Source organism: Ostrea edulis, chromosome 7 (genome assembly GCF_947568905.1).
Source record: "Ostrea edulis chromosome 7, xbOstEdul1.1, whole genome shotgun sequence".
In the NCBI taxonomy this organism is placed as follows: Eukaryota; Metazoa; Mollusca; class Bivalvia; order Ostreida; family Ostreidae; genus Ostrea; species Ostrea edulis.
The window spans coordinates 27,156,398-27,178,875 of NC_079170.1; the positions used below are offsets into that span (position 1 = coordinate 27,156,398).

The 22,478-nt window shown below is 32.6% G+C and overlaps 1 protein-coding gene across 6 annotated transcripts in view; it reads right to left on the reverse strand.

Annotated features, from left to right (window-relative positions):
* Window positions 1-20,279, reverse strand: part of LOC125653441 (complement C1q-like protein 3) — a 33,617-nt gene extending 13,338 nt beyond the window's left edge. For 2 of the 6 annotated variants that reach the window (XM_056143813.1, XM_056143812.1), the window contains exon 1: window positions 12,497-12,541. Coding sequence is in view for 4 of the 6 variants with exons in the window: in XM_056143809.1 (XP_055999784.1) it covers window positions 9,889-10,298; window positions 12,497-12,548 (462 nt within the window). In the remaining 2 variants the exon portion in view is untranslated. Of the gene's footprint in view, window positions 1-9,848; window positions 10,299-12,496; window positions 12,556-14,412; window positions 14,439-20,218 lie in introns of those variants that run through there. The other 4 variants (XM_056143811.1, XM_056143809.1, XM_056143810.1 and 1 more) reach the window with 4 other exon arrangements.
* Window positions 20,280-22,478: the final 2,199 nt, after the last annotated feature.

Genomic DNA, 22,478 nt, shown 5'->3' on the forward strand with positions numbered 1-22,478 from the left:
CTACATGTACATGTAACAAAAAAGATCATTTGATACTTACTATTAGGTGTCTACAGTAAGTTTCCTTTAATCAGGTTTCACAGCAAATGCTCGTTGAACGTGTAATTCCGAGTAAATTCGAATTGAACATGTTTTGACGAGACGCGGTGTCAACTTATTTCGTTACCATTGATATCGATACTCGGTCGTTTTAATAATAATAAAAAAAAAATTGGAATATGATATGAAACAGAATTGTTCCAATGATTCACTTCTTTCACCATGTAAATAGACTACATACTATATTTATTCTTCTTATTTCAGTATTTTAAAATTCAAGTAAAACTAATTTAAAAGTAAAGTTGAACAATCACGGCTTTGAACATCATTTCCCAAATATTTCTTATTTCTATTTCCCAAATTTGGTCAAAAATGCTTGTTATGATCATTGAATAAGCCATTCTAGCTATTTGAGTGCATATAGCTTGATATATTCAGAGATTTATAGGTTCATGTACATTGTACATGGTCATTGGAGGTTTATTGTTGTGACGTGTATCCCGAAATGTAAATTTTTAAACATTAAATACCACAATATTCAACGTCATATTAACAAAAAAGTATAGAATATATGGAAAAAAGAAAAACATTTCTAGAAAGCCTATATCCCGAAGATTATTATCTTCGGAAATTATCAATATCCCAGGCTAGGCCATTTTTCATGGTTCGTGGGTCATGTTCTTTAGAATAAGTGCTCACAATCTCAGATTTGAGAGTGGGAGGTCTGAAAAAATAACTAACACTGAAAGTGAAAAAAAGTTATACTTGAGCGAAACAAAGTAATTTGCAATACGCATGACACGAATTGTGTGGGAGATGAGATACAATCACTTATTGGTTGTCCTTTATATACAAATGAAAGGCAGACCTTTTTCATATTTCTAAATGTAATACAAACTTTTTAGATTTCTTAAGTAAAGAAAAATTTCTGTGGTTTATGTCAAATGACGATAACATGTTAACCAAGCTGGGGAATTTTTAATCAGCATTTTGAAATGAGAAACAATAATATACATGTAAGAGGTAAAACTTACGGAAGCGTATTGCTGCCAATTGATATAGTTTTTTGCTATGTCTTACGTACGAGATACTAAGGCATACTTACGAGGTAATATGTCGAACGTACGAGATAATAAGTCGTTATAACGAGATAAGAAGTTGTAATTTCGAGATAATAAGTCGTACGAACAAAATAACAAGTCATAATAACGACATACTAACTCGTACGGAGGAGAAACACTTAGTTGTACGAACGACATAATAAGTCGTTATAGCAAGATACTAAGTTCTAATAACACTATAACATCTCGTAATAACGAGATACTTAATCATACAAACGAGATAATAAATCGTAAGGACGAGATAATAAGTCGTATGTACGACATAATAAGTCGTAGTAACGATATGATAAATCGTTATAACGAGATAACAAGTCATACAAACGACATACACTAAGTCGTACGTACGAGATAATAAGTGGTTTGAACGATATAATAATCTGTAGGATGTGCAATAGATTTTTAGCCACGCAGATGCCCTTTAACTTATAGACCTCGTAAAGGTATGCACTTCTTGTATTAGAGCCCGTTGTTAACTAGTGTACAGACAGGAACTATTTTAATTTCCTGACACGAGTTTGCGTCCTTACAAGTACTCAATAGTTCCCTTTAGTTGCAAGAATATTATGTTTCCTCAGGCGATTATGTTGTGGGGTTTTTTTTCCAAGATATTTCCGTGTTACAATTTCTATAACGTGGCCAGCACTTGAAAACTGACCAGCAACAACAAAGTCGATCAAATGTATTTTGTAAATGTAGTCCGAGGCAAATTAACCTACTAGTAAACATAGCTCTCTCTCTCTCTCTCTCTCTCTCTCTCTCTCTCTCTCTCTCTCTCTCTCTCATGTAATATATGGGATTAATTTTGATAATTGTATATTGTTGATTAGTTCTATGTTATAAGTATTATCACAATGATATCTATTCTGCACAAAATTAGGAGTGTTTATAGCGTTATACACAATACGCAAAAAGAATGCATATATGTTATTAATTTATTTGTTCCACTTAAACATCTCATTCTTGTGGTGCTTAGCCGTTACTGATGTGATAGTATGAATTTCTATATGTATTTATTGTTTTTAGATGTGATGTTTCTGTAATCTGAGGACAGATTAACAATTTCCCAGGGGAGTATGTGATAGTGTAAATATGAATTTCTATATGTATTTATTCTTTTTGATATTTTTCATTTATCGTTTTGCTAAATACAATCATGAAATTCAATTTACCGTAAGTTCAATTGCGCATCTGGAATGAGTTGGCTGAGTAAATTTTTATTTTGTTATTTCATTGGTTCTTTGATTTCATTGGTCATTTCATATTTCTTTATCCAATAATAGTATTTTAGTATATGTATAAATCTACCGCGCTCACCTATGTAGTTAGAGCAGTAATACGTTTTGAAGAGTTACAACCAGCTGGTATCTTCCGCATCTTATGGTATGTTATTTCTATATTTAAGTATATGTTTCATTTCCATATAAAAAGCTGATATACGTAATTATTTTGATTGCAAGTTATTTACTTTATTGTAATTTTGCTTTCAAAGTCGTAATGATTATATGTGTCTGTAAGATCTTAATCTAAATTATTTACAGAACACATGTACATATTTTTATAAAGTATAGTATGCTTCTAAAAGGTTTACTGTGTGTAAAATTTACAATTGTCATATTTTACTTATGTTTTTCTTTCTTGATTTGTAATATTATTTATCCGTTATTGTAGGTCAATGCCTTATTTTTTACTGAATAGATTAATAAAACCAACATCTGCCTTCCTCCTCGGTTACACTGATGTACACATTGAAACATTGTAGATTCAATGGATCTTCTTGTTGAGTTGCTGAGCAAACGCAGTGTACATAAAAACCAATTAGACAAATTATGCGAAGATAAGGTATTGACATATTTCATTCTTTTTCATAATTACTTGCTATTTAAGGCCGTCCGTGCTCATACTTAAATACTGTTTCTGTTTGGCTGGGGGTCATTTTCATTTGCCTGTAATTAAACATTGTTGTTTATATGTTTATGATATCCCAGGGTATGACGCTAAATGTGTAAAGATTTATCAAATTGAAAACATAGGCTTTGAACAAACTTCATGCAAGATAACACTTATTTTAATTTATGAATAAAATGTAATATATTACATTTATACTCAATATTTTACATTGTATTTTGTAGCTTATGTTTGTAAATACTTCTTGGGGTCTATTTTCAGTACATCGATAATAAAGTCGCGTATTAATTGTACATATAGCAAATAAAATGGTTGATACATGTAGGTGCTCTACACATGGACCGGTTGATAGGTGCTCTACACATGGACCGGTTGATAGGTGCTCTACACATGGACCGGTTGATAGGTGCTCTACACATGGACCGGTTGATAGGCGCTCTAGATCTCTGTTCTGTTGTTTATTCTTTAAGATGCTTAGAATAGAAATATTTTATGTTCGGATGAGTGTAACGAAGGAGAACATAAATATAGTGATCTATTTATAGTATATATAATAAAAACTTATATTCACCAGTTTATACATACTTGTATCCTTTGCATAAAGCAAAATTGAAGATTGTTTTTGTCTACAAATCCACAGGTAAAACTGCCTTCATCTCGTAGTGTTTGAAAGGTATTCATCCAATATTGGCTACAATGCTTTCGGAAAAATTCCCACCATGATTCGATCCTCTGATTATGGTTGTTAGATCCACTGTTAAAAGTATAAACTTCCAACCATATGAATGTTCTTGAGAACCCATCTATACAACCGTTTAAATGCAAAATCCATATGGCTTCAATCTATCATAAGAGTTTACGTGTCATACAAAATCTGGTCTACTGCATAAGTATTTTCGCCTCTGCAGTCTGTTTCGCTGTCTTGGTTTAACGCCCCCGGGATCAATCACTTGAAGCAACAATCGAACACTCTCCCGATTAACAACAAAACCTGTCTTGATACACAACAGATGTAAAAGTTTGTATCCATTTTTTGCCAAAAGACGTCTCAAGCTTCTAATACTAATAACAATCCCATTATAAAAAAAACAAGCGACTGCTAAATTTCTTTGTGTTTAAATACTAACTTGAAATAAAACTTTACAAGCACGTCAGCTGTTTATACGCTGTCCATACTTGTTTGGTGAAATTATGTAATCCATGCGGTTTAATTATATGTCGTAATAACGAATTATGATCTCGTTATTACGACTTTGTATCTCGTTTGTACGACTTATCATCTCGTAATTACGACTTATTGTCTCGCTATTTCGACTTATTATATCGTACCTACAACTTAGTATCTCGTTATTACGACTTACTATGCTATTCGTACGACTAATTATCTCGTTCGTATGATTTAATATCTCGTTATTACGACTTAGTATCTCATTCGTACGACATATTATCTCATGATAACGCATTATTATCTCATTCGTACAACTTATTATGTCGTTATTATGACTTAATATCTCGTTTCTACTACTCGTTATGTCTTTTGTCCGACTTGTTATCTGGTAAATACAACTTATTATCTTGTTATCACGACTTATTATATTGTAAGTACAAGTTAGTATAACATTATTACGTTCGTACGACTTATTATCTCATTGTTATGACTTAAAGGTAGTGGGGACAGTTTCGCACTATAGGCCCGGTCAACGTTTCAAAAAATGAAAATACCCTATATTTGAAGTGATATTTCATGTGTAAAAATGTATACAATCAATTTAGAATGCATGTCAAATGTAGCTGAGTGCTTAATAAAAATGTTGATATACAACATGTAGGTGTCACCATGATTTCTAGCATATAGATGGGTGCAATTACGAAACTAAGACACGTGGTCAGTTGTTGAAGAAATTCCGGTGAAAACATGCAGGGTCCAGCAAAAGATCTGTAGCTGTGAGGAAAGGTGGATGGCCACATATGAAAGGTAAATTTTTGAGAAGGGTAGATAGGGCTTTTGATTGTGCACAGTGTCTAAATCCCCAGGTTTGGTACTGTGATGGTGTTTGGGTGGTGCGAATTAGCCCAAATGAGAGAAAATCAAAGCAAAAAGAGGGGAGCTGCTCAGAGTATGCTTTGTGCACCAGTATTTATAGATTACATGTAATTCAGTGTCATAATTTATTAACTACACTAATATGAAATACAAGTATTGACATAAAAGGGAGATGATTTTTCATAAGTCTGTCATAATCTGACTTTGATGTATACCCCTATCCACATGTTTCAGAACCAACGAAACTGTCCCCTGCCACCTTTACGATGAAGTTCGTGTGACATATTATGTCATCCGAACGATTTATTATCTCGTTCGTATGATTTAGTATCTCGTTATTACGACTTAATACCTCGTTATTACGACTTATCATATCGTACTTAGTATCTTGTTATAACGACTTAGTATGTCATTCGTACGACTTATTATCTCACTATCACGACTTATTATATTGTATGTACAACTTAGTATAACATTATTACGACTTATAATGTCGTTCGTACGACTTATCATCTCGTTTATACGACTTACGATATCGTTCGTACAACTTATTATCTCGTCCGTACGACTTATTATCTCATTAATACGACTTACGATATCGTTTGTACGACTTATTATATCGTCCGTGCGACTTATTATCTCGTTCGTATGATTTAGTATCTCGTTATTACGACTTAGTATCTCGTTATTACGACATACATCTTTTAATACAATTTAGTATCTCGTTATAACGACTTATCATGTCGTACGTACGACTTAGTATGTGTCGTTTATACGACTTATTATCTCGTAATTACGATTATTATCTCATACGTATGACTTAGTATCTACGGAAACGTATAACTGCCTCTTGTTGTTGTGTTATACCTCAAAATGGCAAATTAAATTAGTGTCATTTTCCAATGAAATGTTTATAACGTCAAAATTATGTCGACTTGTACAAGGAGATCAGAAAAAATCAATATACTTTGAATGATTTTACCGCCTTCTTCCAGCTTTATTGACTTTATTCACGTCATGATAACTTTTTGCGTAATAATATTTGCTGCAATAAAAAATGCGTAGAAATATTCTCGCAATTCTATACAAAGAGAATCAATCATGTCGATATGATACCGTTTTTCAGGTTTTACTTTCAAAATCACACGGCCTCTCACCTCTGGTCGGCGCGGGTTCGAATCCCGCTCGTGTCGGTAAGTGTGAAAGTTTCCCAGTTTACTTTCCGAAGGTCGGTGGTCTCTTCCCAGGTACATTTGTATCTGGGTTTTTTCTTCCACCAACAAAAACTGGGCGCCACCAGATAACTAAAAACTTGTTGTGTGTGGCGGAAAACATCAAACAATCAATCAATAAAATGAGAATGAGAGAAATGGGGAAGGGTATCCAATCTTAATTTGACTACATTTCGGGTAATGTTTGCAAAGAAGTCATATCGCTTCAAATTCCTCGTAAACCGAGTGTTTCAACACTTACACCCACGGTTAGACACAAAATTACCCAACCATGGATCCACACTATATACAACAACAAAACAAGGCCTACAAAATATCGACCAATACATTTTCTAATGAAACATACATCTTTCAACAAATAAAACGATATACAACATGAATGTGTTAAAACAAACACGAAAAGATTCAACGAGATATTTATTTTTTTTTGGAAACGACATCCTTAATTCATCAAAATTCATTGAAGACAAATTTTCATTAAGTTCAATTATATTATTTCAAACAAAAAAATGGGATTCAATCAAACGAAATATATCTAAAAAAAACAAATTCAGTGTATATGTATTTGACATGGAAAATTGGCTTTTCATCGGATAAAAGGATGTTATCATACATGCATTTCAACGCCTAATACCAATTTACAAATTGCAGTTGCATTATTTTATCTTATCATGACTTGACGCACACTGAAGAGCAATAAGATAATGATATAGGATAGTTAGGTTTCAGAATTAGTTTTAGATTTATTTCAATCATTGATGCATTCATCAGAAAGTGTATTATAAAAGACGGGTTTTATCTTAAAATCGATGCAATTATTCATTTTGATTAATTTTGAAATCCAATGAAAGCTATGTAGAAGAAAGGCATACAGTTGGCATGTTTGATCCCTGACTAGAAAACTACCCTAAACCATGATCGAGAAAGCCAGAACCCTCACGGTCTAGATCTCGTCGACATGTCATCTGATATTTTCTTAACTCTACTTTCAAATTAATTTCTAATAAGAAGATATTTATACTAATTGACTTCTTAAACTTCTGATTGCCGATCACTCAATTCCAGCAGATGAAACTTTAAAAAAAAATCACTTACAATAGGAAACCTATATCACACTGCCCCGATCTTTGAAGCAAATCATTTTTGATTATACGGATATAATTTGTTCTGAAACACTGCTAAAAGTTTAATTTAAAAACATTAAAGATTTAACTTCTACTCGTACTTTTCTATGGAAGTAACTGTCATTAGAGGCAAGATCTGCTACCAACTCTTTAAACACTAGCGCATGTAGTTGATCCGCAGCAGTAAAAGCGAAGCCTACTATGAAAAACTGCGACAGTGTAATGCAGAAAGGATAAACATTCCGTCGCGGGGACGCAGTAAATAAGGGATCCGCGTTGGCTGAACTGTAGGTTCCTAACCCTACCGCTGATGTGTCGAGGAGTACTCGTTTGCACTTTTCTTAATTTTCTATTCTTTATAGAATTTTAGATTCATCATTGTTCGTTTTCTTCATTTGTTCATAGAAAACAATGTAAAGAATGAAAACCTTGAAAGATGTTGCTTTCACAAATTTCGCTATAAAAACCAGTACAATAGTTTTTCATGTAATATCAAATTTCATGGAAGAAGATTTCTTTTCCCAGATACACTATTGCAATCATACAGAAGATGTCTTGTGTCGTCATCTACCGTACATGATCCGCATGATAGAGATATATTTTTATGTCGATTACTTACACGTACCTTATTTTACCTTACCATTCTCCCGATGAATGAAATATTTTTCTTTTTCGTATAACAGAAATCTGCTTCTTCAATAAAAATAGGAGATTAAACAAAAATATTACTTTACTAAATACCAATCTGGCCATACGCTCAAGTATTACAAAGATGCTGGAGATTTTCATTGCCAACATCTACGTAGATCGGATCTTCCAACAGTCTCTTGGAATTGCTATAGAAATGAATTAGGTTCCTTGTTTTCTATTTTTAAGTGTCAGAATTCATTCCGACGCTTCTACATGAGAGCAAATATCTTGCTGAGGACTTTAAATCAGCATTTATATTTAGGAAAAGGCTAACATATGTTTACTTTGCTGCCTAATTCCATTCAGAATCGAAAAATATATTGTTTAAAAAATAATAAATGTGTATTGATGACGTTATATTTATTACAATGTTCATTTCCATCCATATGTTCATTCCATATATCCCAGAGAACTCGAAGCAAAAGACACCAAATCCTTTTTCCATACCTGCTTCATTTTTGGATATTTCATGGAACATACCTGTCAACGGTAAACTAGCAAGAAGATTTTGAGACAAACGGTATGACTTCAGTTTTTCCATCGTCAACTTCCCATATCTCTGTAGAAATATTCCATTATCATATGTGTATAGTATTTATGTCTCTCAACTTTATCAATAACATAGAGCATGTTCTGCATATGATAAATATTGTAATTGGGGCAGGATACTGACAAACAAGTCGGTGTTACAGTGGTTTTAACAGTCTCATTTAAAGTAAGTTTTTTCCAAATTCGATGTCCTTACAATGATTTAATTTGCACATACTATTTCTCGTTAGGTTCAAGGCTGCCTCGTGTGTTTCATACTAATTGTTAAGCCGTTGGTTTTGCACAAATTGATTTTCATTACGCATTACTCCGTTTACCTGATCAATATGCAGGGCGCACAGTGAATGTGCCTAGTAAACAGGAGACAGTTACTCCTAAACACATTATCCCACCTCCTGCATATTCAGGAGTCCGTGTTTGCCCTGCTCTCAATTTCGTATTTGTTATAGAATTTGTGAGAGTTATCACTCTTATCTTCGCCTTTTTATTCAATATTAGGAAAACAAACAAGGAATCCAATATGACATATATGCAGGATATTATAGATATAGTAGTACTGAGTTTTTCTTATTTCCTGAACATTGTTGATGCATATTGCATTATGCAATGAAAGTCGCAAAATGTTCTTAATCCAATGTTTTACTTTCCCAATATATCGGTCATTCGATCGATTTGATGTCGTTGCACAATGAAACCTTCTAGCAATAAAAAGCAAATTTAATAGTAATTTTTATCTCGGGTGAATACTTCATAAATTCATAATGTGTTTTCCTAGTTGAATCTGTCGTATCGTCCAGAAGCTGGGTATTTTACGTTTCTTGGAAATCAACTATTTTTTTTCTGACGAGGTGTTTGGAAAGCATGCCAGAAATAAATTATCTTTAAGAGTGTCCATTTCACGTAGAAACTCGGAACTGCTGCTTTTCAAAATAACATTTCCAATGGAAGAATGTGAAATAAAAAAGGTGTATGAGTCAGGTGATCTAAAATTAAAAACTTTTTCTGATTTACCGATAGTTATTTGACTGTAAATCAGTTTGACTGTAAGTTCAAATTGTGACATTATCTCATGGCTGTTACAAAACACGAATCAAAGTAATTCATGAACATTTGAATTTTCTATAACTATGTCAAATACAATAGGTCTTCCTTTCCAATATCTTTTATTTCTTTTCAACAAAAGTTTACAGTTGATCTATTAGAAAACCAGAAAACACATTATAATTAGACACACTACGGTCATGGATACTTGATGCACGGCCATTATTGTTCCGAATCCATATTTTGTCGCCTTTGTTTAGTAATAACTGTAAGGTCTGACTGGATTGTGGATAGGTTTTTGCATTAGAAAACACCACGGACAATCCGATATCACTCTTCATTATTCCTAGATGAACATGATTCTCTGGGTGACTCATCAAGCTACAGGAGAAGCTGTAGAGACCGTTATAGGGGGCAGTAAAAACACCAGTTGTTGGTTGATAGGCTCCGCCCCAATTTGTCAACACGTGATGATACTTCACCACAGCGTGAGCGGTCACTGTTGTGGCTTTGGACAGAAGGGCTGTGAAAGCAACACTCGCTCCTCTCTCTGCTAAACATGAATTACATCTTAGAACTTTGTGCATTTTGTTAATATCCTTTTAAAAATTTTAATTTTCTAAAATTTCCAAAGCGTAGAAATTCCCAATGTTGCCACAAACAATATGCAGGGTTTATTTCATGGCATTGTATATCATCATACCTAAGCGAAATATATCTAGTGTTATAACGATTTAGGTTGCCAATACAACCTATCGTTGGGTCAAATGGTATCTAAAGTGTTTCAGACCGATTGTTAGTCCGTTTGGGACACTAATTGTGACTACAGATAACTCCGTTTACCTGATCAAGATCCCTACTCCTCCTAGATGTATCAAGGGGACAGTTTTTACCAACTTTATTTTGAATTGCTTATTGGTGTTATCAGATTGATCACTGTTCTTTATCTTCACCTCTCTTCTAATGTCTAGTACAAGTATTCTAATCATTATTCATATCAGTATCTTGTGTACAGAAATATATTGATAACGTTATTCTAATATCATAAAGACTTTCTGCTTTCTCTTTTTCAAAATACGTAAATCTAACGTCTTTTCATTTCAAATCATTATGTGACAAAATACTCAAAACGACAATGAATTGTAACATAATTTGGCAAATGTGACCATGTACTTAATATCCTATGCCAACTACCGTCAGCAGATACTAGTAATATAGTTTTAAGTCAATATATTTGCTCATAGAAGGGAAACAATACTCTAGTATTTTACAAGAAATAATAGTCAATCAATCTTTATCCTTTGAAATCTGCATTTGATCCAAAACTTCACAAAAACCTTTAAAGAGGTATACCCAGTAAATGATTTACTTAACCCCTATTTTTGTTCCTTGGAGATATATCAACTGCTTTCATTGAGATACTTCAAACGTATTCTATCACAACATATGCGAGAAGTGATGTGAATCCAATGTGGATTCTCTAACATTCCAAATAACCTTTCAAAACTTTTAAATCACAAACTTTTCCCTAAAGAAGAGCATCAAAACGGATGATGTTCAACACTTTACACGATCATTCCTCACAAGGAATTAAAGACTAGCTTTTTAACATCTTAAATAGCTGCTCTTTCGATAAAAGTGAAACACCTAAATGTTAATATGTTGTGAGATTCATTAACAAATTTCTTTCTTTGACATAATTTTCATTCTACATGTCAGTGCTCTCAAGTTGATATAAAAATGAGGCAGGAGTTCTTCATTGACAATATCAACAAATTCTTTGGAGATCAAGTCTTTAAACAGTCCTTTGAAATTCCCAATGGCACGAATTGTGCTCATTTATTAGCCGAATTGTTTTAACATTCCTATGAGACAGAATTCATTCAAAATCTTTTACACGAGAAGAAAAAATATCTGGTTGTGGTCTGGTGTGTTTAGATATATCGACGTTTTATTTTTTATCAATGTCTATTTTTATTAATATGTTGATTTCATATATCCATATGGACTCGAAATAAAAGACACCAAAGAGTATTTTCCATACCCAATTCATATTTTGATATCTCATTGAGCACAGATGTTCACGACAACTGACAACTCAACTTTATGTTGAATTCAGCTTTCCCATCACCAACTTTGAATATTTATGTAACAATACTCCATTATCACCTGCATATGGTGTTTATGTCTCTCAACTGATTTAATACGCGAGAACATGTTCTGTATATAATGAATGTTTAATCAAGGCAAGCTAAATAAGCTAAAGTTAGAGGGGTTTCAAAAGTCTCGGGTGTTGTCAGAATTTTGCAAATTAATACTCTAATTTGCAAATACAACCTGTCATTAGGTCGAATGCTGGCTGACGTATTCCATACCAATTGTTTGACTGCTTTTAGTATACTCATTTTGACTGCGGATTACTCTGTTTACATGATTAAGATGTAGGAATCACGGCGAATGTGACCGGAAAAGAGGATGATTACTCCGCGTAGTCACCTTATCTCATTTCTGGAGTGTACAGGGATTCGTATTTCCCCTATTTTTTGTATTTTCCCTATTCTTCATTTTGTACTCTTCATGGGATATTTGAGATTGATCACTGTTCATAATCTTAATAATAATAATAATATCCTTTATTTATAATCTCCGCTCTTCATTACTCATGCGCTATATATTCAGTGGCTATTTTATCTTCATTTTATTTTTTTATTCCTTCAATTACAAAAGTAACAAGATTGTAATCATACTTACGACAACCAGAAACGAATCCCAGTACAGCAAGAAAAAGAACACACTTCATCATGTTTCTTCTGAAAAACATATATTAAATACTTTACATATTTCTCTGATATGAGCGACAAAAATTTGCAATATCTTCAGATCAGTTCACAATTTTTATTAATGTAGTCAAAATGTTGAAAGTGTTAAATTAGATGTTAGGGTCTCTATTGTCTCGTTTGCATTCGTCAAACTTATTTTCGAATCAATCATCATTATGAATCACATATTACTAATCTCCAAAAATAACCAATATATCATATCTTACAAAATATATCATATTGTACACAAAATCATAATATTGTAAACCATACCCAGTTGACGTACTCTTATTTATCATATTTTTCACAAATAGTTCTCAAATGCTTTCTTCATTGTATACCAATTACACACAAAAATACACAAAATTACTAACTTATGCATATATTATCTATTTAACTGCGTTTATCAGAATTTCATTTTAAAATCATCAATGAATTGTGTACGCTGTTTGCAACATGTTATATAGTATACAATGAAGGGTATCTTGTAGGGGAGAAAGGGGGTTAAGGGAATATGATGCTAAGATGAAAGTAATTAAATTCTTCTGAAAATCATTTTATCACAGAAAGGAGGTCTCTCCTGTCGAAAAAATGACATCTTTTATAAATGTTAATAACTACGTTTCCATGGAAACAACCCCTGACCATAACAATATTATGTAAAACTTATACGGTACCAATTTTGATGCACCAGATGCGCATTTCGATAAAATAATGTCTCTTCAGTGATGCTCATCCGAAATGTTTGAAATCCGAAATAATAATGAAGTTTTAGAGCTATTATAGCCAAAGACAGCGTACCAAAAAAAAGTGGCGTCAAATTCGTCTAAGGATAAGAGCTATGCATGAGGGAGATAATCCTTAATTTTGAAAAATGAATTTCTAAATTTTATAAGAACAATTATATATACATCTGTATTTTCAAGCTAGTAACAAAGTACTTAGCTACTGGGCTGTAGAGACCCTCGGGGACTAACAGTCCACCAGCAGAGGCCTCGACCCAGGGGTCATAATGTAAAACTTATACGGTACCAATTTTGATGCACCAGATGCGCATATCGACAAATAATGTCTCTTCAGTGATCCTCATCCGAAATGTTTGAAATCCGAAATAACAATGAAGTTTTATAGCTATTATAGCCAAAAACAGCGTGCCAAAAAAAGTGGAATCAAATTCGTCTAAGGATAAGAGCTATGCATGAGGGAGATAATCCTTAATTTTGAAATGAATTTCTAAATATTATAACATTAATTAAATATACATCCGTATTTTCAAGCTAGTAACGAAGTACTTAGCTACTGGGCTGTAGATAGTTATACTATAATTAAGAATCCCACCAACCATTTATTAGATATGTACAATCATGTTAATGTGCATGATTATGCATAACTGAATTTTGTGGCCTTCCTTAAATATTTTTGTCTGGTATTATGAAATTTTGCTGTTTGTCGTTTGGAATTACAAACATTATTGATAAAAACTGAGTCATCAATTTGATTTAAATCTGCATTATTATACATTTTATGAAGATGAGAAGCATTTTTCTATTTCTAGGTTGTTTGTGTTACAGGGAGATAACAACAATGGAAACATGGCGGATTCGCTAACTCACTAACTCTCGTGTTATTCTATTCATAGTACAAAAACACATTCCTTCCAAAAGAAAGTATACAGTGCCTAGCACGTGTATTTTATCATATAATCCTTCATATCAAACGTAACAACATTGTTCATAGTATTCATCATATTAGTTGTTCAAACAAACTTTTATGAAACTCAATTTTGCACTTGTCTTTTCGTGAGTTTAAATAAACTAACAGAAAATGATAGAAAAACATTGAACTTACCTACTGTGTATTAAGCCTGTGAATGAAAGATCGATTTGTCGTGGGTGCGTATGTTTTGTTTATATACAGACAGTTTTGTGTTGTCGTGTGTATTGTTTTCATTTTAATTGCCTAAATTCCTATATAATTGACGCCAGTTACATGGAAGACTTTTTCCTTCCTATCCAGGCAGATTTCAGAGTAATAAAATATTTTTGTAGCATTAACTTCAACCTACCAAGGATATGGAACACATATTAAAAACAAGAGGCTCTCAGGCCTCATCGGTCACCTGAGTATTGATTAAAAGTATCACTAGACCAAATAGCTGTGAACTCTATGATGATTTTCCTGTTCTGCATATCTAAGGTAAATTCTAATATTCAACAGCAAAATAAAAAATATATATATTTATATATTTCTCTGAAAAACATCATTCTGATACTGTCACCATTGTAAACATCTAAGTTTTGTTTTTCATTATCAAGTTTATAGTAGGGAATAGTGTTATCAGGAAAAATGAATAAAATAAAAATAATAAATACATGCATTTTTGTCAATGCAGAAATGAATAATAAGGAGTAAAAATGCATATGTTTATCAATAAATTTATTTAAAATAAATATTTAAACGAATAAATAATAAATGCGAATAAATAATTAAATAGAAAAATACGCAGAAATACACAGAAAGTCAGTGAAATATACAAGTATATATTCATGATAATTATTATGTCTATGAAATATCCCTGCATATTTTATGTGAAATCTTATGAGAGTAAATCTTGCACACGCACATCTGTACCTTTTTTTTCAAAAAGTAGATATTGTCACTTTACACAATCTAAAATCACAATTATACCAAAAGATCAAATCATGTTTGATTTCTTTAACTAGATGTAAAACTAAAACTACTTGTATATATATACTTATATCAATTGTTGCTGGTTTTTCTCTATCTTTTTTTTTTGGAGGGAGACAGTCTTATCTTATATATCTGATGGTCAATTTCCTGGATTTGATTTCATTGCATATATAATATACAATAGGTTTGAGTACAAGTTCAGACAACTTAAGAGGTCCTCACTTTCTTTCTATGAGCTTTTTGTGATACGTCTTGCAATACCCCCATGATTTTGAATTCTAATGTGATTAACTCGAAAGGTATTATAGAACATCTGAAACCATGAATAGACCATTATGAGGATTGTAACCTGATGGTCAAAATTTGCTAAAATTTACAATAAATCTATGATTAAAGAGGGCATCATTTTTAAAGTCTAGTAAGGATAGCTTTACCAAATTGTGTAAAATTCTTGAAAAGCAAAAATAAATAAATGTTAAATAGACACTAATAAAAAATACCACGTTGTGTTCACAAAACTTTCAAAATATTAAATATTTCGGTGATGGGATATAGCCATCTATATTTACCTTAAAACATATTTTTGCCTAGGCTTCGATTTCCCTTCCTAAATTTAGGGAGCTCGTTCATCCATCAAAAATACATTGAGTCAATATTCATAATTTTATTCTTACATTTTTCAGTTGTCAGTTGAGTGTTCATTTTTTATTCGCTTTCCGTTATTCAAATACATGCAATGTTACTATTAGTTATTTTCAAATGCAACATTAGTTATATGGGTAAATTTACACCCTCCACTTTTTTTTTATAAAAGTAATGAATAGTAAGAATGTAAGCTTGAACTGGTGGATTGAAACCATGGCGTGAAAGTGGAAAGCTACCACTCCTCCTCCAATCTAACACTCCCAGTCTCATGCTTAACTATCTTCGAAGAAACACTGGACCAATTGCAATCAATTTTTTTTTCACAAATCATCATTGAGCAAAGGACATTTATGTTTGTTCAATTCCGCTACCCATGAGGTAGGGTGGGGCCACAATTACAATGCACATACAGCTCTTACAGTGCTGTATTAAAAGAAACCTGTAGTTTGCTATTATACCGATGTCCTTTCTACGTATTTAATTATTCATAAAGGTTGTTTTAAATTCTTTTATATGTTATTTGGGTAATCATATCATTACATTGGGCGTTATATATTAATAATAATAATTATGCATTTTAATTGTAATACTATGAATATTTTATTCACATGTATGTACACATCGATTTCATATTATCTCTTCTTTCACATTTGTAAAGCGCTTTAGAGAACTAATGCTGATAGGGCGCTATATAAATCTTTTAATTACAGAGTTTTATATGGGAATATACATGAAATGAAATTCTTCTCTAGAGTAACAGGGCCACACTAAAAGAAATCCCAATGCAAATGTTCCCATGTTGTGTGGATAAAAGAAAATTAAGCTCCCGCGACAATGGTCAGAGCATATGATATTGTCCTGCCTGTAAGTATGTCTCAACATTTAACTGTGATATTGCTCATAACTTTTGAATAGTGATTGATAGAGCTGTCATAATTCATATCCACATTCCTTAAAGCTTGTGACAAGACCTTATTTTTGCGCCAAAGCGTTTAACCTTTTGATCTTGGCCTTAAATAGTTCAGGAGTTTAACTTACTTTTAAGAAAACGTAACCTATCTTACCTCATGAACTATATAAGGTAGTGCTTTCACAATTTGTATATAAATTACCTTTAGTAGAGCTTTAAATTTCATGCACGATATTTAACCTTGTGAACTTGACCTTGGAGTATGACCTTGGAGTATGATTTTTAAAGTTTCTAACCTTGTGACCCTAACCTTGGAGTTTGAACCACTCTTAAGAAAACCTAACCTGTCAAATATGTCATGAACCTTAATAACACACTATGTATATATAAATTCTATATGGTAAAGCCGTTTATTTATTATTATGATGTTTGACCTTGTTCATATGTTTGTTTGAAGTCCCTTCGAGAACTTTTCACTCAATGAGACGTCACCAACTGTAGGTTTGTAACTATGCTTTATAAGCGCTCAGGGCCGTACCAGGGTGGATTCTTTAATATGCCAACGCCTGCCACGACAGGGGACCTCCGTTTTAAGGTAATATCCGAAAATAACGCAATACTCGCTTTTAAGGTGACCCACTACACCCAGAAATAGTTTCTCAAATCTGTACGAATTGATTTAATTATAAAAGACATGATGATATAAAATAAGCATATATGCTAAAAAGCTGCATCACTGGCAAATTGACCACTTATTTCGATCTCAAACAAAACTTCAATACTGAAAAGTATTTATTTTTGAAAAATTATGAACAACAAAAGATAATATGCAAATTTAGAATAAGTGCTCACAATCTCAGATTTGAGAGTGGGAGGTATGAAAAAATAACTAACACTGAAAGTGGAAAAAAGCTATACTTGAGCGAAACAATATGATTTGCAATATGCATGACACGAATTGTGTGGGAGATGAGATACAATCACTTATTGGTTGTCCTTTATATACAAATGAAAGTCAGACCTTTTTCATATTTTCAAATGTAATACAAACTTTTTAGATTTCTTAAGTAAAGAAAAATTTCTGTGGCTGATGTCAAACGACGATAACATGTTTTTAACCAAGCTTGGGGAATTTTTAATCAGCATTTTAGAAATGAGAAAACAATAATATACATTTAAGAGGTAAAAGTTACGGAAGCGTATTACTGCCAATTGATATAGTTTTTTGCTATGTCTTACGTACGAGATACTAAGTCATACGTACGAGATAATATGTCGTACGCACGAGATAATAAGTCGTTATCACGAGATAACATTTCGTACGTACGAGATAATAAGTCGTTTTAACGAGATAATAAGTTGTAATTTCGAGATAATAAGTCGTACGAACAAAATAACAAGTCATAATAATGACATACTAACTCGTACGGAGGAGAAACACTTAGTTCTACGAACGACATAATAAGTCGTTATAACAAGATACTAAGTTGTAATAACACTATAACATCTCGTAATAACGAGATACTTAATCATACAAACGAGATAATAAGTCGTATGGACGAGATAATAAGTCGTACGTACGACATAATAAGTCGTAGTAACGATATGATAAATCATTATAACGAGATAATAAGTCATACAAACGACATACACTAAGTCGTACGTACGAGATAATAAGTGGTTTGAACGATATAATAATATGTAGGACGTACAATAGATTTCTAGCCACGAAGATGACCTTTAAGTTATAGATCTCGTAAAGGTATGTGCTTCTAGTATTAGAGCCGAGTTTGTGTCCTTACAAGTACTCAATAGTTCCCTTTAGTTGCAAGAATATTATGTTTCCTCAGCCGATTATGTTGTGGGGTTTTTTTTTTAAGATAGTTCCGTGTTACAATTTATATCACGTGGTCAACACTTGAAAACTGACCAGCAACAACAAAGTCGATCAAATCTATTTTGTAAATGTAGTCCGAGGCAAATTGACCTACTAGTAAACATAGCTCTCTCTCTCTCTCTCTCTCTCTCTCTCTCTCTCTCTCTCTCTCTCTCTCTCTCTCATGTAATGTATGGGATTAATTTTGATAATTGTATATTGTTGATTAGTTCTATGTTATAAGTTATTAATTAATTTTATAAGGATTATCACTATATCTATTCTGCACAAAATTAGGAGTGTTTATAGCGTTATACACAATACGCAAAAAGAATGCATATATGTTATTAATTTATTTGTTCCACTTAAACATTTCATTCTTGTGGTACTTAGCCGTTATTGATGTGATAGTATGAATTTCTATATGTATTTATTGTTTTTAGATGTGATGTTTCTGTAATCTGAGGACAGATTAACAATTTTCATGGGGAGAATGTGATAGTATTAATATGAATTTCTATATGTATTTATTCGTTTTGATATTTTTCATTTATCGTTTTGCTAAATACAATCATAAAATTCAATTTACCGTAAGTTCAATTGCGCATGTGGAATGAGTTGTCTGAGTAAAGTTTTATTCTGTTATTTCATTGGTTCTTTGATTTCATTGGTCATTTCATATTTCTTTAACCAATAATAGTATTTTAGTACATGTATAAATCTACCGCGCTTACCTATGTAGTTAGAGCAGTAATACGTTTTGAAGAGTTACAACCAGCTGATATCTTCCGCATCTTATGGTATGTTATTTCTATATTTAAGTATATGTTTCATTTCCATATAAAAAGCTGATATACGTAATTATTTTGATTGCAAGTTATTTACTTTATTGTGATTTTGCTTTCAAAGTCGTAATGATTATATGAGTCTGTAAGATCTTAATCTAAATTGTTTACAAAACATATGTACATATTTGTATAAAGTATAGCATGCTTCTAAAATGTTTACTTTGGGTAAAATTTACAATTGTCATATTTCACTTATGTAAAACTCCTACGGTACCAATTTTGATGCACCAGATGCGCATTTCGACAAATAATGTCTCTTCAGTGATGCTCAACCGAAATGTTTGAAATCCGAAATAACAATGAAGTTTTAGAGCTAATTATAGCGAAAAACAGCGGCCCAAAATGTGGAGTCAAATTTGTCTAAGGATAAGAGCTATGCATGAGGGAGAAAATCCTTAATTTTGAAATGAATTTTTAAATTTTATAACAACTTATGTTTTTCTTTCTTGATTTGTAATATTATTTATCCGTTATTGTAGGTCAATGCCTTTATTTTCTACTGAATAAATTAATGAAACCAACATCTGCCTTCCTCCTCGGTTACACTGATGTACAAATTGAAACATTGTAGATTCGATGGATCTTCTTGTTGAGTTGCTGAGCAAACGCAGTGTACATAAAAGCCAATTAAACAAATCATGCGAAGATAAGGTATTGACATATTTCATTCTTTTTCATAATTACTTGCTATTTAAGGCCGTCCGTGCTCATATTTAACTACTGTTTCTGTATGGCTGGGTGTCATTTTCATTTGCCTGTAATTAAACATTATGACGCTAAATGTGTTACGATTTATCAAATTGAAAACATAGGCTTTGAACAAACTTCATGCAAGATAACACTTATTTTAATTTATGAATAAAATGCGATATATTACATTTATACTCAATATTTCACATTGTATTTTGTAGCTTATGTTTGTAAATACTTCTTGGGGTCTATTTTCAGTACATCGATAATAAAATCGCGTATTAATTGTACATATAGCAAAATAAAATGGTTGATACATGTAGGTGCTCTACACATGGACCGGTTGATAGGCGCTCAACACATTCTATACCTCTGTTCTGTTGTTTATTCTTTAAGATGCTTAGAATAGAAATATTTTATGTTCGGATGAGTGTAACGAAGGAGAACATAAATATAGTGTCTATTTATAGTCTGTATGATACCAACCTATATTCACCAGTTTATACATACTCTCGCTGTGACCTTCAATTCGACTTATAGATATATCGATGACGTTTTGTCTATTAACAATGATAGCTTTCATTCATATGTCGATTTGATATATCCCTGTGAGCTCGAAATAAAGGACACCACAGAGTCGTCCACTTCTGCTTCATACTTAGATATTTTATTGAAAGTAGACATTAACGGCAAACTAACAACTCAACTGTATGACAAATGGGATGATTTCAGCTTCTCCATCGTCAACTTCCCACATTTATGTAGCAATATTCCATTATCACCTGCATATGGTGTTTATATATCTCAACTGATTCGATATGCAAGAGCTGGTTCTGGGTATAGTCAGTTTTTAAATTGAGGCAATCTACTGACAAACAAGTTGATGGTACAGGGATTTCAACAGTCTCGATTGAAGTCAGCATTTCGCAAATTCTATGGTCGTTATAACGATCTAGTTCGTCCATACAACCTTTACATTCGGTCAAATGCTGTCTGACGTGTTTCATACCGATTGTTAAGCCGTTCTTGGCATACCGATTTTGACTACGGATAACTCCGTTTACCTGATCAGGATATGGGGCTCACGGCGGGTGTGACCGGTCAACAGGGGATGCTTACTCCTCTTAGGCACCTGATCCCACATCTGGTGTGTCCAGGGGTCCGTGTTTGCCCAACTATCTATTTTGTATTGCTTGTAGGAGTTATGAGATTGATCACTATTCGTTATCTTCACCTTGCATACTCGTATCCTTTGCATAAAGCGAAATTGAAGAATGTTTTTGTCTACAAATTCACAGGTAAAACTGCCTTCATCCCGAAGTGTTTGAAAGGTATTCATCCAATATTGGCTACAATGCTTTCGGAAAAATTCCCACCATGATTCATTCCTCTAATTATGGTTGTTAGATCCACTGTTAGAAGTATAAACTTCCAACCATATGAATGTTCTTGAGAACCCATCTATACAACCGTTTAAAGGCAAAATACATATGGCTTCAATCTATCATAAGAGTTTACGTGTCATACAAAATCTGGTCCACTGCATAAGTATTTTCGCCTATGCAGTCTGTTTCGCTGTCTTGTTTTAACGTCCCCGGGAGCAATCACTTGAAGCAACAAACGAACACTCTCCTGATTAACAACAAAACCTTTCTTGATACACAACAGATGTAAAAGTTTGTATCCATTTTTTGCCAAAAGACGTCTCAAGCTTCTAATACTAATAACAATCCCATTATAAAAAAAAAAAAAACAAGCGACTGCTAAATTTCTTTGTGTTTAAATACTAACTTGAAATAAAACTTTACAAGCACGTCAGCTGTTTATACGCTGTCCATACTTGTTTGGTGAAATTATGTAATCCATGCGGTTTAATTATATGTCGTAATAACGAATTATGATCTCGTTATTACGGCTTTGTATCTCGTTTGTTCGACTTATTGTCTAGCTATTTCGACTTATTATATCGTACCTACAACTTAGTATCTCGTTATTACGACTTATTATGCCATTCGTACGACTAATTATCTAGTCCCTACGACTTATTATGTCTTTCGTATGATTTAATATCTCGTTATTACGACTTAGTATCTCGTACGTACGACATATTATCTCATGATAACGACTTATCTCATTCGTACAACTTATTATGTCGTTATTATGACTTAATATATCGTTACTACTACTCGTTATGTCTTTTGTCCGACTTATTATCTGGTAAATACAACTTACTATCTTGTTATCACGACTTATT